Raw genomic sequence first — 13,029 nt, 5'->3', positions numbered from 1 at the left:
GCTGCCCAGGCCCCGGCAGCAGCCGCAGCCGCCCCCGGAGCCCGGCCGAGCACGGCCCCGCTCGTCTCACCCCTCCGCACCGGCGCCGGGCGCTCGGCAGCCGGGGCTGGGCTGGGCAGGGCTCTGCCGCCACTTCCTGAAAAGTTCTCGGGAGCTGCGCCGCGGTCCGGGGCGGGACGGGACGGGGGAGGTGCCAGAGGCAGCGGGACACGGGCCGGATGGCATGGGTAACAGTATCCAGGCGTCCTGCTGCCACTGCAAGGGCACGAAGGGAGATTTTCCCCACACGGCCTCGGCCCTGGCACCGCAGCCGGGCCCGGTTCGGCTCCCCTGGGCTCCAAGGGAGCGGGAGGCACGGGCAGCTCCGGGTGTTGTGCCCATTCCATACAAATCCAGGGAGGGAAATGGAGCAGGGGCTGCGAGCCTAAGAGGGCTCAGGGCTGGGGCTGCCCTGAAGGGAGATCTGTAGCCAGGTAGGGGTCAGCCTCTTCTCCCAAGCAGCAAGTGACAGACGCGAGGACATGCTCTCCAGCTGATGCCCAGGTTCAGGCTGGACGTCAGGAAGAATTGCTTCACAGAAAGGGTGGTCAGGCATTGGAATGAGATGCTCAGGGAAATGGTGGAGTCACCGTCTCTGGAAGTGTTTAAGGAAAGACCGGACGTGGCACTCAGTGCCATGGTCTAGTTGACAGGGTGGTGTTTGGTCATAGGTTGGAGTTGATGATCTCAGAAGACTTTCCCAAGTTATTGATTCTGGGACTCTGGATGCAAGCTGCACATGGCCCTGAAGGAAATTTCCTACAGGTAGTAGACAGCAACCACTGACTACTGCTCCAAGGTCTGGCTCAGTTATAACACCCTGAGCCTGGTCGTTTTCTGAGAGCACCTGAGCTACCACAGAAGCCCCACCACACTGGGGATCTCTGGGGCACCCCCAGGGCAGCAAGGCAGGGACAGCCACAGCCCACACACAGCCCTGCTGCTGAACCAGCACTCCTGGTTTGTTTGCATCCAATGGGTTTCAGCACAGTGTTAACTTTTTACTTCCATTCCTTTCCCCAGTGCAGGAAATCAAGCGAACAAGCCCAAGTGGTGACTCCCGTAATCCCATGGCAAGACCTTGCCACAGGATTACCAGCTCCCAGCCTCCCAGCACAGGAGAGCAGCCCTGTCCCTCCTGTGGAGCCTTGCCTCAGTGTGCTGTCCCACAAGTGTGTTCTGCCACCCAGTGTGGAAGAAGCCAATCTACACACGGAGTTGAGGTATTTCACAAATATTTCATTCAGATTGGAAAAGACCTCCAAGGTCATTCAGTCCAACCCATGGCCAATAGACCATGGCACTAAGTACCTACCACATCCAGTCTTTCCTTAAACACCTCTAGGGAGAGTGACTCCACTTTGCCCTGGGCAGTCCATTCCAATGTCTAATCTCCCTTTCTGTGAAGAAATTCTTCTGAATGTTTAAGCTGAACCTTCCCTGACACAGTTTGAGGCTATGTTCTCTTGTCCTGTACTAATTGCCAGGGAGAAGAGGCCAACCCCTGCCTTTCTACAGCCTCCTTTCAGGCGATTGCACAGAGTGCTAAGGTCACCCCTGAGCCTCCTAAAAACACCCCCAGCTCCATTGCCCTTCTCCAGACACACTCCAGCACCTCAATGTCTGAATTGAAGTGAGGGGCTCAGAACTGGACACAGGGCTTGAGGTGTGGCCTCACTTGTGCCAAGTACAAAGGGATGATCACTTCCCTAATCCTGCTGGCCACTCCAAGATCATCAAGTTCCACCACCGACCAAACACCACTGTGACAACTAGAGCAAAGCCAACTGGTATGTCCTGTTGTTCCCAGAATCTCCAGGGACAATGGTTCCACCACCTCCCGGGTAGCTTTGTCTAATGCCTGACCACCCTTTCCATGAAGAAATGCAACAAGGCCACACACTGGCTTTCTGGATTCATCACCCATTGCCCGTCTCTGCACTGATACAAAATAAACAAATATTTATTTGAGGGCTCTGTGTGTGGATCTGCCTCAGGTGCACCTGGGGGCAGAACCCAGCTCACAGGACAAATGGAGGGGACTGTGCTGACCTTCCCAGGCCAGGGCAGGGCAGGATTCCAGAGATGGAGGACAGTACTGAACATCAGGAGTGATTTCTCCACAGAAAGAGTGCTCAGGCATTGGAACAGACTGCGCGGGGCTGGAGGTGCAGCCACTGTTCCTGCAGGTGTCCAAGGAAAGACTGAATGCGGCACTCAGTGCCATGTTCTAGTTGACAGAGTCGTATTAGGTCAGAGGTGTGACGCGATGATCGCAGAGGTGTTTTCCAATGTCCTTCACTCTGTGACCCCGTGATTTGGGGAATCTCCACCATCCCAGCGCAAACCCCAAGGCCGCACAGCACGCCCAGCAGCAGCACCTCGCTCTCTGCGCATGCGCCACCGGCCGCGCTGGAGCCGGCCGCACCCGCGGCTCGCCATTGGCCTGCGCGCTGCCCGCAGCTCCGGCCCAATGGCAGCGCTCGTTGTTGAGGGGTGACGGGAAGAAGGCGTTGCCGAGGCCGCGCCTCTTCCTTTCGCCGCCGCTCTGCCCTCGCGCGCGCACGTCCCAGGCCGCTGTCCCGCGCCGCCGCCGCCGCCAGGTAAGCGCGCGGCGCGCCCCCCCCCCCCCCCCCCCGCGGCAGTGGTACCGTCCGGCCCGCGCGCGCCAGCCCCGCCACGACCGCGGGGCTCGGGCGAGATCACTCGGGCTGGAGGGAGGGGGTGGGAGGGCAGGAGGGGAGAACGGCGGCCATGTGCTCTCCCGGCCTGCGCCTGGGCCGGGGCTGGCGGAGGCACGGGACTGGCTGAGGCACGGGACGGACTGAAGCGGACGCCAGATCGGCAGTGCCGCGTTACTGCTTCGTGTCGGGAGAGGTGCGCGGTGCCGGCGCGGGCGGGAGCGTGTGCGGGCCGCCCGCGGGAGGGCCCCGTGCTGGCACAGCCTGCGCAGCGTGGCCCCGCCGGCCGCGGGCCCGCCTTTGGAAGCGGAGCCGCAGGATTGTGGCTCGGAGGAGCAGGGATGGGCTCTCTCCGAGCCCGCGGAACTCGGCTGGGCTGAAACTCTCCTCTCCTCTTGCAGGATGCGTTACGTCGCTGCTTACCTGCTCGCCGTGCTCGGGGGCAACGAGTCCCCCACGTCCAAGGACTTGAAAAAGATCCTCGACAGCGTCGGCATCGAGACGGACGATGAACGCATGAACAAGGTGGCGTTGCCTCTTTATTCCAGATGCCCCAGCCAGCACCAGACTTTGGAGCTCTATCCTTGGCTTCAGTGTTCCCGTTGCCTCCCTATTGATGTACTCTTACGCTATTCAGACATTTGGTGATCCTTACCAGTGTGAATTCTAAACACTGCTGGGCCAATCATAAGTTTTTACAACTTTTGTTGAAAGTCTAGCTTTCTTACTCAATACCTCTGCAAAGGTCTCTGTCAGTTGTTGCTGACTTCTGGTAGTTCAGGCTAATCATCCTCATTGAGATGGTGGCTGCATATAAGGATGCACTGAAAATGTTCTGACATGGTGCATAGTCTGCACTGAAGGTTCACTTCTTATTTTCAGTCAGTATCGATCCAGAGCTAACACTTTTGAAGGCCTGATACTCCGTAATACATTTTTATTTAGTGTGCTGCAAAGGAGCATTTGTTTCCTCACCAAGAAACATATGCAAGTCATAGTGTGGAGATTAAGGTATTTGAGGATAAAATATAGGAAGATTTTGGAAATTAATATGAACGTGGTTGTGTTAAAAAACGACTTCTAAAGAGTATCTTAATTAGAATGTTTCTTGTGAAATAATAGATCTTCAGCATTGTGGACCTAGAAATAATTAACAATGGAGAAAAAAAACAAGAACCAATAAAATGATCTTATCACTTGTCTCATACTCCTATGTGAAGTGTTTCCAGAGAAGTACAGATGAAAAGAAACTATTTTCCCAGTATTTTGCCATAGGCCCAACAAGACAGAGGGTTGGCTGAGCTGACAGCATCCTTACTATGGTTTGGAATGTTGGTTTGAACTCATGGTGCTCCTGTTTAAATGCCAGGTCTTTTGGTTTTGGCTCCTTTAGGTTTAATACCTTAATGGATTAATTGCTTTCTTTGATCCTCCAATATTCAGAAAGCTGTTCTGGAATCTTTTTTGGTCATAATTAATTTTTGGATTGTCTGCATTTTAAGCTTGTGTAAATGTAGGGAAGTCTTAGAAGCACTTTCTCCTGGATGGGGCAGTTATGCAGGCACATATTTCACACATCCCACGCTCTGTGTAAGCAGAAGGTGCCTGTTAAAAAGCTCTTGCTAAAGTCCTTTAGCTTTGGCCCCTGACTCGTGGTAGCTGGGACTCACCAGTAAGTTCTGGAGCATTATTTTTAAGTGCTTGCTTTAGTAGTTTTGGGGTTTGTATTTTGCTTTTGTCATCTCTGGTTATACAACAATAGTCCTAAAATTAAAGTTGGAACTCTGTGTTCCAGGGCAAGGATACAATAGCTTGGCTTTTAACATGTGGTAGGGCTAGGAATGGGACCCTGTGGTTTTGGGTCCAGAACCCAGTGCTTCAGAGCCTCCCAGGGGCCATTAAGCAAGAAATGTAAACAGTCCCTCAGTGACTTACACTGTTGGTGGGGCTTCCTAATTGGTTCCACAACATCTCTGTATCCTCTTTTTTCCAAGTTCACTGGATTAGTTATGAGTTCAGTAACAGATTTCATGAAAATGCTAAAGTACTAAAGACTTAGCTGAAGTTTTCATGTCAATGTTCTGTTCCTGGTACTTAAAAGTAAGAAATTTTGGGGCTAGATAAGCAGCAGGATGGAGGCACTGCATATGATGATTTATCAGTACTTGTTTAAATGTAAATTGTTCTTATGCTGTTTGGAAACTCTTAACATTGTAAATTTTGCTTACAGGTTATTAGTGAGCTGAATGGAAAAAATATTGAAGATGTAATTGCCCAGGGTAAGTAGAGTCTCTGAGTGAGCCAGGTAATTGCCTCTGTTCCTTTGATAGCCTAGACCTGAGAGTAGGGAATTGCTGCCAAGTCACAGACTCTTTGTCTGTTCAGCAGTGTGGATCACAGCTGGATTGAGTGGAATCAGGTCCATTCTAATTCCCTGCAGGTCAGTGCCAGTACCTGCTGGGTTTCGCTTGTGGACCACATTAAACTGGAGAACTGAAGCATGTATGAGCTTACTGGAAGTCTGCTCATGATGGAGTTTTCTGGACATGTTGATAAGAGACCGAGCTGTCCTTCGGGGTCTCTAGGAGATGTTTTATGTTTCACCCACTTGTGTGTCCCAGTGAAGCATGAGGAACAGGCAGTTGGCATTGGGGTGCAGCTCCACCCTCTGCCATGAGCACAAGCCTCCAGTGCACATGTCTTGTAGAGCTCTCAGAGTCCAGCATTTCCTTTTCCCTGAGACAGAACTCTGAGGGCTGATTTCAGTGAAATTTGTGCTCTTACTGAGGCTGGAACTTTTTACATGACTGACTGGGTCGTAGGGCTGAAGTAAAGCAGAGCTGAGGTAGTGCAAAGGTTTCTAAATAATGAATTTTTACTATGTTGCAAGTGTATAGGCACAAGGGAATTTGCAGGCATATTTTTGTTTAAAGGTAGCCAGCACTTTGCCTGGCCTTGCTGTCAGGAGCAGGCACTGGACATTTCTATCCATGTGGGTTGAAAGACCTAAGAGAGCTATTATACTTGCGGTTACAACACACTTACGCTGTCTCTTTCTGTAATACTTTAAATAAATTGTTTCTTAGAACATACATGCATATGAAACATGTTTGTTTACTTTGCTAGTTTAATTAGATCTCGAAGTAACAGGGAATTATTTAGAAACTGATTCCCAGAAACTGGAATACAGGCAAACATAGTGTGTATGTGACCTTTGAATGCCAAGGGAGCCTTGGTATGTGAAAGGCAAGAGGCCAGAGAACTCGCTGTCTTTCCAAATACAAACAGAAATCAGAAGTCTCAAAGGAGATGCAATATATGGTTCATAGGGTGCTGAGGAATTTGTTTAAATACTGTACTCTTTGCCATAAATAAATCAGTCTTTCCCTTTCTCTCCTGTAAGTGTGATCTTGTTATGCCCTCAGAGTTCTCTTTACCCTTAAAGGGGAAAAAAAGGAGCAGGAGAAAGCAGTGCTGCCAGTGTTACTTTTGAGGTACATTATCACTTTCTGGGCTACTGCGCTGTATTCAGAGAACAATGTGGGTGTGTGAAATTGGATGTGTTTGCTGCTATTTTTATGACAGCTTTTGGAAGAAAGACAGGGACTTTTTGAACAGAAGAAAACTTACTAGTAATATGCTGCCAGTGTTCTTGGGGTAAGCCTTTGTGAATCTTGAAACTCCTGAGTGTTTTTCACAGAACAGTTTATATTTATCATGAATGCAGCCTCTTGCTCCTTTCAGCAGATTAGTGACAGGTTCAATCCATGAGACAGGATCAGTTTTTTCCTGCACTTTTCCATTTCCCCTAACTTGTGTGCTTGGGATGAGCGTGTAAATAAATGCCTTCTCTTGTGTCCCGTTCAGGTAATGGAAAGCTTGCCAGCATGCCGGCTGGGGGAGCCGTGGCAGTCTCAGCTGGAGGGGGCTCTGCTGCTCCTGCCGCAGCTGCTGCCCCTGCTGCCGGTGAGTGAGAGTGCAGAGCTGTGGCTCCAGGGCAACTCCTTTTCTCTCGGGTAACAGCTTAACAGCTGAGTCAACGTTTCAGGGCTTCTCCACTTCAGCTGTTCAGTGATGGAAGTGTCAACTGAACAGTTACTTTTCCTTTGGACAGTCAGAAGCATTTGCTCTTTGTCTGCCTTAGGATTGGTGTTGCTTAAAACTAAAAATCAAAGAGACTTGGTAGTGTAAAGCACATTTCTGCAACAGTAATGTCTGTATCCGTTCAGTGTTACTTGGTTGCTGAAAGGGAATGAGATAAACCCTGCAGGCTCCAATACCAGTAGGCAGGGGAGCTGAGACCACCGAATCTGGTATCTTGGAAATCTGTGGTGCAGTGTGAATACTGACTATTCACTTGGTCTTTTTTTTCTTCAGCTGAGGAGAAGAAAGAGGAGAAGAAGGAGGAATCAGAAGAATCTGATGATGACATGGGATTCGGCCTCTTTGATTAATTATTTGTTATAGAGAAGTTATTAAAATTCTTTGTTTTAAATGTTTCTGTGTTTATTATTACCGTGCAAGTGCTCTTGGATTCAGCTGTTCTTTCAATAGCTCTGACACAGCTTTGATTTTTATCTCTGTCTGCAATAGGTGTGTGAATTTTCTGGCAGACTATAAGACTCAGCTCTGTGAGTTCTGAGGAGATGGCAAAGCTTGTGTGAACCTGGGTGCTTGTTTTGACACTGCTGTTTCTCAAACATTGTGTGGAAACTGAATCTTCCTGATGTTAGCCACCTCCATTCTGTTTTGCTCTCAGTTACTCAGTGAAGTGGCTCATCTATTCAGCAATGAAAGGACTTTGTTTTCCAGGATCTGTTTATTCAATTCCAAAATGAAACTGAATGAACAGCAGGCCTGAATTAGGCCAGTAACATAATTTCAGAGCTAATTATAGTAATTTGGTTTTTAAATGTTTAAAAGCACCGATTTCATGACTGTCAGATTTCCAAGATCTAGGGACAACATCGATAAAATGGTTGACTAGGATTTCCTTTTACATCCATATGCTTAACAGTCTGTAACCAGAAAAAATCCTAACTGCATCCTGCTGTCGTAAGACACAGATCAATGCAGAGGTGCCCTTCATGCTGAATGGCTGTTCTGGGCTGTTAGGACATAAATTGTACCTTGATCTGAACAAAGAGACATGAGAATGGTGTTTTCGGAGAACTGAAACATCTCTGGCATGCCAAGAACTTACCAGCCTGAGAGGAAGGTGAATTTTGCTTTATTTATGAAGTGTACTGCTAGAAGATGGTTTTGGCAGGTAACTTAACATGGCTTCTTGTGGAAGTCTTTATCTGTCATTGTAGGTAGAGTACATATTGCATGTGTGATGATCTTCCTGTGATTAAGTCTGCACAAGTAGAGTCAAAAAGATATCCCTGCAGTGTGTATACTGAGAAGCTTTTCTAGTGTGGTTGTTTTTGGGGGAAAAGCAGTTGCTGATACAGCTGTGTTCATATGAGTCATTGGACAAAGCATGGAAAGTACTTCTGGGAGTAGAGATGGGTGAAATCCAAGTAGGAAAAACTATTTCATCTGGTGTATTGAGAGAAAACACCCCATACTTCACAGCAAAGCAAAAAAGCAGTTGGAAGTTAGATTCTCAAAATGGCCATGATTTAAGCAACTAATCCTTGCTGCCCTTCTCTCCCTGGTGCCAGAAAAATGTGCAGCAGTAACAGTGCCAATACCTTTCATCTACTTTGTCTCTTAAGTGCCAGCCTGGTGATCTGGTAGTAATGGAAGCCATTCATTGTTCACCGTGGTTCTCTGTCAGACCCATAATGGCAGTGGTTCAGCCCTGGGAGCAAGGGGCGCTGTGGTGCTTTTTAATTGGTGATTTCTCCATTTCAGGTCGCTGAAAAAGAGTGGATTTTGGATGTGGATTTAGTGAGAGGTGCCTCCCCCCTCCCCAGTAGTGCCTTGCTTTGCTGCCTCAAGAGCACCAGCAGTGTTTACACAGGAAGGGATTGCCCTGGCACACCACTCAGGGTTTTTCCATGCAAAAGGAATTTATTTGAACGGCACTGAGCTATTCAATGAGTGTGCTGTGCCTAGGCTGTGGGATGAAACAAACCTGTGGTGCCAGTTGCTGGCTACTGTGATGAGGGGAGGAGTATAACTACATCTAGACTAACTTATTTTTCCACCCTGTTTTTATCTTCTTCCCATGAAGATAAAACCTTGAACTATGTGCCTGATCCTGCAGTGGGTGTCCTCTTAAGAACCTTTAAATTCTTTTGCAAAAGTGCAAAGCTGTCAGCCTGCTCTGAGCAAAAGAATGGCTCATTGCTAAACTATTCTGAGAAGAAACTTCCGGGGGCATCTCTCAGGTAAAGCATTGAAAATCGATCTCTCATCACAGTGCCACAAGGAGTCAATGTAGCATAACCACCTTGTAAGTTTTTCTTGAAAAGAACAGGGCATGGCTCGGCTCTTCTCCAAGATTTCACAGACATTTTGCAGAATTTGCTAAAACCTCTTCATAGTGAACGTTTCTGAATACAAAATCAAGCCTATTAAGTTTACTTCCCCCTTCCTTACCTATTCATGAAATTGTTGCCACCTAATGGCTTTGTACATGAGCAGTGATGTGCCTGGAAGTCTATTGCACACTTGTTTGGTGCTCTACATGGAGTTCCTTCTGTTCTGATTTCAATGAGCTTCAGCTGTGAAGGAGGTGGGATCTCTGCTTCTGCTCTGTAGTCACTGTTCTGAATTTTCAAGTCTCAGCAATGCCCTTTCAGACTTATCAAAGGCAAGGGTACTGGTGGGGTGGGTGCATTGCATTCCATGATTCTCTCAGAGGAGACTAGTGCCTGCTCATACTTGGACTTGTGGCCTAGTCTGTTCCCCCTTACAGAATCAATTTTAGCTAGAGAAGATTTTTCCTGAATTCTTCATAAAAGATGGGCTCAAGGGCATTGAAGAGGAAGGGAGGGATAGTCTTGTGCCTGGAGATTACACTAGTAACTGATCATTACCAAACTGACAGCAGGGGAGAGTGATTTAGTCATAGGCTTTACATTGAAACATGCAGGCTTTCCTCAGTGGTACACAAATGCTGTGCTGTTGCAAATCAGCTCTCACTGAACGTCATTCCTTACAAACACCATGGGGCAGGGAGAGGGACAAGGCATCTCCACTACTTGGAAAGGAGGGAGAATGTCCTGGACACTACTGTAAAGCAATAAGCAATGACTCCCTGGGGCCACTCTCAACTGCTTTCACTCTTACTACCAAGGCCCAGTTTTGCAAGCTGCTATATGCAGGCAGGCCTACTGAACTCAGGAGGTTTGACTCATGTAGGTGCAGAGATGGCTGTAGTACCTTTTCTAGAAGAAAAATTCAGTCCCAAAGGAGCAGGACTGCTCCTCTGCCTCAGGACATGCTCCTGTGAAGCAAGTGCCAAGAGTCTGCCATGGGATGACCTGACGTACACAAACATCACAGGTAAGAAAAAGACATTTAACTCCGGCTTTCCAGTGATGCTGAGAGCACTTGCATTGAACTTCATGACTGGTGTGCTTTTCTTGCTGACTACGGACAACAATTCTACAGTAACATTCTGGATTCAGCATTGTAACAGGCTGCCTTTGGTCTTCCTTTGAATTCCCAATGGCTGGCAAAAACACAAAGTCTTCCTGAAAAAGCAGAGATAGTTTGCCTGTATGTTATTATCTTGAAGGTACTAACAGCTCACTGTTCATTCAGCTAGAAAACAAACACAACAATGAGAGATTGCATGTGAAGCTGTCTCTGTGGCATCTCAGCTTGCAGGGGCATGAGTGGATTTGAAGAGTTTCAGTTGAGTTTAACACACAGGAAAAGCTGCCTTGTAAATCTCACTGATCTGGCTTACTGCTGCATTGTGAGCAATTGCAGAACTATTGCACTTTCTTACTGGGGGGAAAGAGATTAGCTTTGGGGGTTAATTAATTTTTGAGAAAAGCACAGTTGTTTGTCAGCTTGCTAGTGCCAGTACCCAGGCAGCCCTCCACAAGAGATTAGTGTTCACATGGTTCGTTTCATCGACCTGTTTCAACAGGGCAGCATTAACCTCCTCAAATAAGTAACCTTGAGGGCCAAGGCAGAGTGATGTAAACAAGTCAGGATGAGATTGCTGTTGGGAAATCAAGTGAAACTAACTCCAGCATTGTCGCAGCATTGTTGTTTCTATTTTCCAGAAACACTAGGAACATTAAGGCTTGTGAAATGCTGAAAAAAGAGGGAGCAGCACTGGCTCCAGAATGAAGATGTTCTTGTGGTTACAGATGTTTGGGAGGTATCTGCAGACAAGGTTCAGTGGTCAGTTTTGCCACAGACTTCTGCTCAAGTCACAGCCCAGTGACCAATTCTTCTGCAGAACAATCCCTGTTGTGGAAAAGGCAAGTCACGATGTTTCCTTTGGGGTTGACTACACGAAAATACCTTTCTGTGTCATCAGAAGCATGGGGTGGATGCTCCATAATGGCCTTGGTGTTAAGGGTCTGTAAGAGAGTCATGGCTCAGGTGTGCCAGGGCTCACCTCTCCAGGTGGAGACGAGGGTTATGTAACCACACCAAATGCAAGGGAGGAAGGAAATTCCAAAAGCAACTAGAGGTATGAGAGGAAGGGAGAGAAGGGTGGGTGTAGAGAGAGGATTAAGGTAAGCAGGGTTAATTCTTTATGTACTCCAGGATGTTAATATGCATAAAGGGGAGTTCCTGGCAGCTAGGTGAGGTGGGCTTGGGGGCAAGGACATGAAAGAAAGTAAAAGCTGTACTCCTGCCTGTCTGATGAAAGCAAAGGGCAAACACTTAATGGAAAAGTGCTCTGTCTGTAGAGACTGGAGTATGATGTCTAACTTGAACTCAAATATTGGACTTATGCAAGGGTTACCTGCTGAATTTTGCTTCCATCACGTGACTGTGAGGCAGTAGACTGAGGCATTAAACAGCTGTTCTTGCAACCTGGATAGCCACTCTTTAGGGAGGGTATTAGCCTCCCTCCTATCATTTGAAAGGATGTTTGGAGAGGAAGGAACAGGAAGAGGGGCTACTTGGATAACCTCTAATAGCCTGAATGGTGAAAGAGCTGTTAAGTACACATATAACACCATCCAAGTGAGAAGCTTCTGACCAGTTATAAGAAAATGAATGCAAATTTCTTTATGCCAAGATTAATGAAGTAGTTTTTTAAACCTTGGTAGAAAGTCCTTTTTGCCCTATGTTGGTTCAATTAAAAATTTATGCTTTTTGTTTTGTATCCCCCAAACCTCCCTCCTGCTGACCTTGCTTCCTAGCTTTGAGTAGAGCAGCTCTTTTTCTTGCTATGCTTATCTTCTTGATGTCCCTGTAAACATTCGTACTTACCTAATGATTTGGATGTCTGTAGTCTGTATTGTTTATGGCAAGGGGATCTTTACAGCTTCTGAAATCTATTTTGATGATCTACTAGTACTGGCCTCTCACCCAGTGCTGCTCTGTGGTGACCATGTGCAGAACTACTGCTGAAAATCACAGTTGCCCTGACTAAATGTAAGCATTTTTCTAATCTTAGAGGCATGTGGAGAAAAAAATGTTGAGGAAAGGTTGGGAATGGTAAGCAACTGTGTGTGTTTTGGTGATTTGTGTACAACAGTTTACAACTTCCTCATGAAGGGAAGAGGCAGGCACTGATCTCTTCTCTCTGGTGAGCAGTGACAGGACTGGAGGGAATGGCCTGAAACTGTGTCAGGGCAGATTTAGGTTGGATATTAGAGAAAGGTTCTTCCCCCAGAGGGTGGTTGAGGACTGGAACAGGTTCCCCAGGGAAGTGGTCACAACACAAGCCTTAACAAGAGTTTAAGAAGTGTTTGGACAATACTCTTGGGCACATGGTGTGACTCTTGGGGACGTCCTGTGCAGGTCCAGGAGCTGGACTCGATGATTCTTGTGTGTCCCTTCCAATGGTTTTATTAGTTTTGAAGGGGGACAAGGATTACCTTTTTCCCAGTTCTTGCCCTATTGCTGTGGCAAGACTTGCCTCCTTCTGATTCCTCAGCTTTTTGTGAAAGGGGAAAGCTTTTCCTGTTCTCTCACGTTTCTTGCCCCATCCCTGAAAACAAGGAAAACCCCAAGGACTTGGAGCAGATGCCAAGAATCGGGATGTTCCACGAGGGAAGGACATCCTGCTGCCCCGGGACAGGGCGAGGCTTGGTGCGCTGCGAGGAGCCGCAGCCCTCTCCCTCGGAGAGGCTGGCTCGGCCCTTCGCTGCCTCAGGCGGCGCCGGCCCGGCCCGGGAGCGGGTTCACCGGAGGAAGGGTTGGCAGGAGGGGC

At 47.8% G+C, this 13,029-nt stretch overlaps 1 protein-coding gene and 1 non-coding gene across 2 annotated transcripts; both read left to right on the top strand.

The window, feature by feature from the left end:
• The first annotated feature begins 2,547 nt into the window (after positions 1-2,547).
• On the top strand, positions 2,548-7,215 carry RPLP2 (ribosomal protein lateral stalk subunit P2). Its single transcript, XM_054275740.1, has 5 exons — positions 2,548-2,634; positions 3,120-3,245; positions 4,951-4,999; positions 6,588-6,686; positions 7,098-7,215. Exons 2-5 carry the CDS (start codon positions 3,123-3,125, stop codon positions 7,172-7,174), a joined length of 348 nt encoding a protein of 115 aa, XP_054131715.1. The 5' UTR covers positions 2,548-2,634; positions 3,120-3,122; the 3' UTR covers positions 7,175-7,215.
• LOC128937140 (small nucleolar RNA SNORA52) lies at positions 5,138-5,270 on the top strand. The gene has a single exon (XR_008483036.1). It is a non-coding gene; the product is annotated as a small nucleolar RNA SNORA52 (small nucleolar RNA).
• Positions 7,216-13,029: the final 5,814 nt, after the last annotated feature.

The sequence above is a fragment of the Melozone crissalis genome, unplaced genomic scaffold (genome assembly GCF_028551555.1).
Source record: "Melozone crissalis strain CALT ecotype California unplaced genomic scaffold, PUWL_Pcris_2 ptg000018l_1, whole genome shotgun sequence".
NCBI lineage: Eukaryota > Metazoa > Chordata > Aves > Passeriformes > Passerellidae > Melozone > Melozone crissalis.
The sequence above is the reverse complement of the archived record's forward strand: the minus strand, read 5'-3'. Positions and strand labels throughout refer to the sequence as shown.

Bases quoted from the DNA above. Each gene is read 5' to 3' on its own strand.
- RPLP2 (XM_054275740.1), top strand. From the start codon at position 3,123: ATGCGTTACGTCGCTGCTTACCTGCTCGCCGTGCTCGGGGGCAACGAG. The intron at 3,246-4,950 runs GTGGCGTTGCCT...TTTTGCTTACAG, and splicing joins ACGATGAACGCATGAACAAG to GTTATTAGTGAGCTGAATGG. The intron at 6,687-7,097 runs GTGAGTGAGAGT...TTTTTTCTTCAG, and splicing joins AGCTGCTGCCCCTGCTGCCG to CTGAGGAGAAGAAAGAGGAG.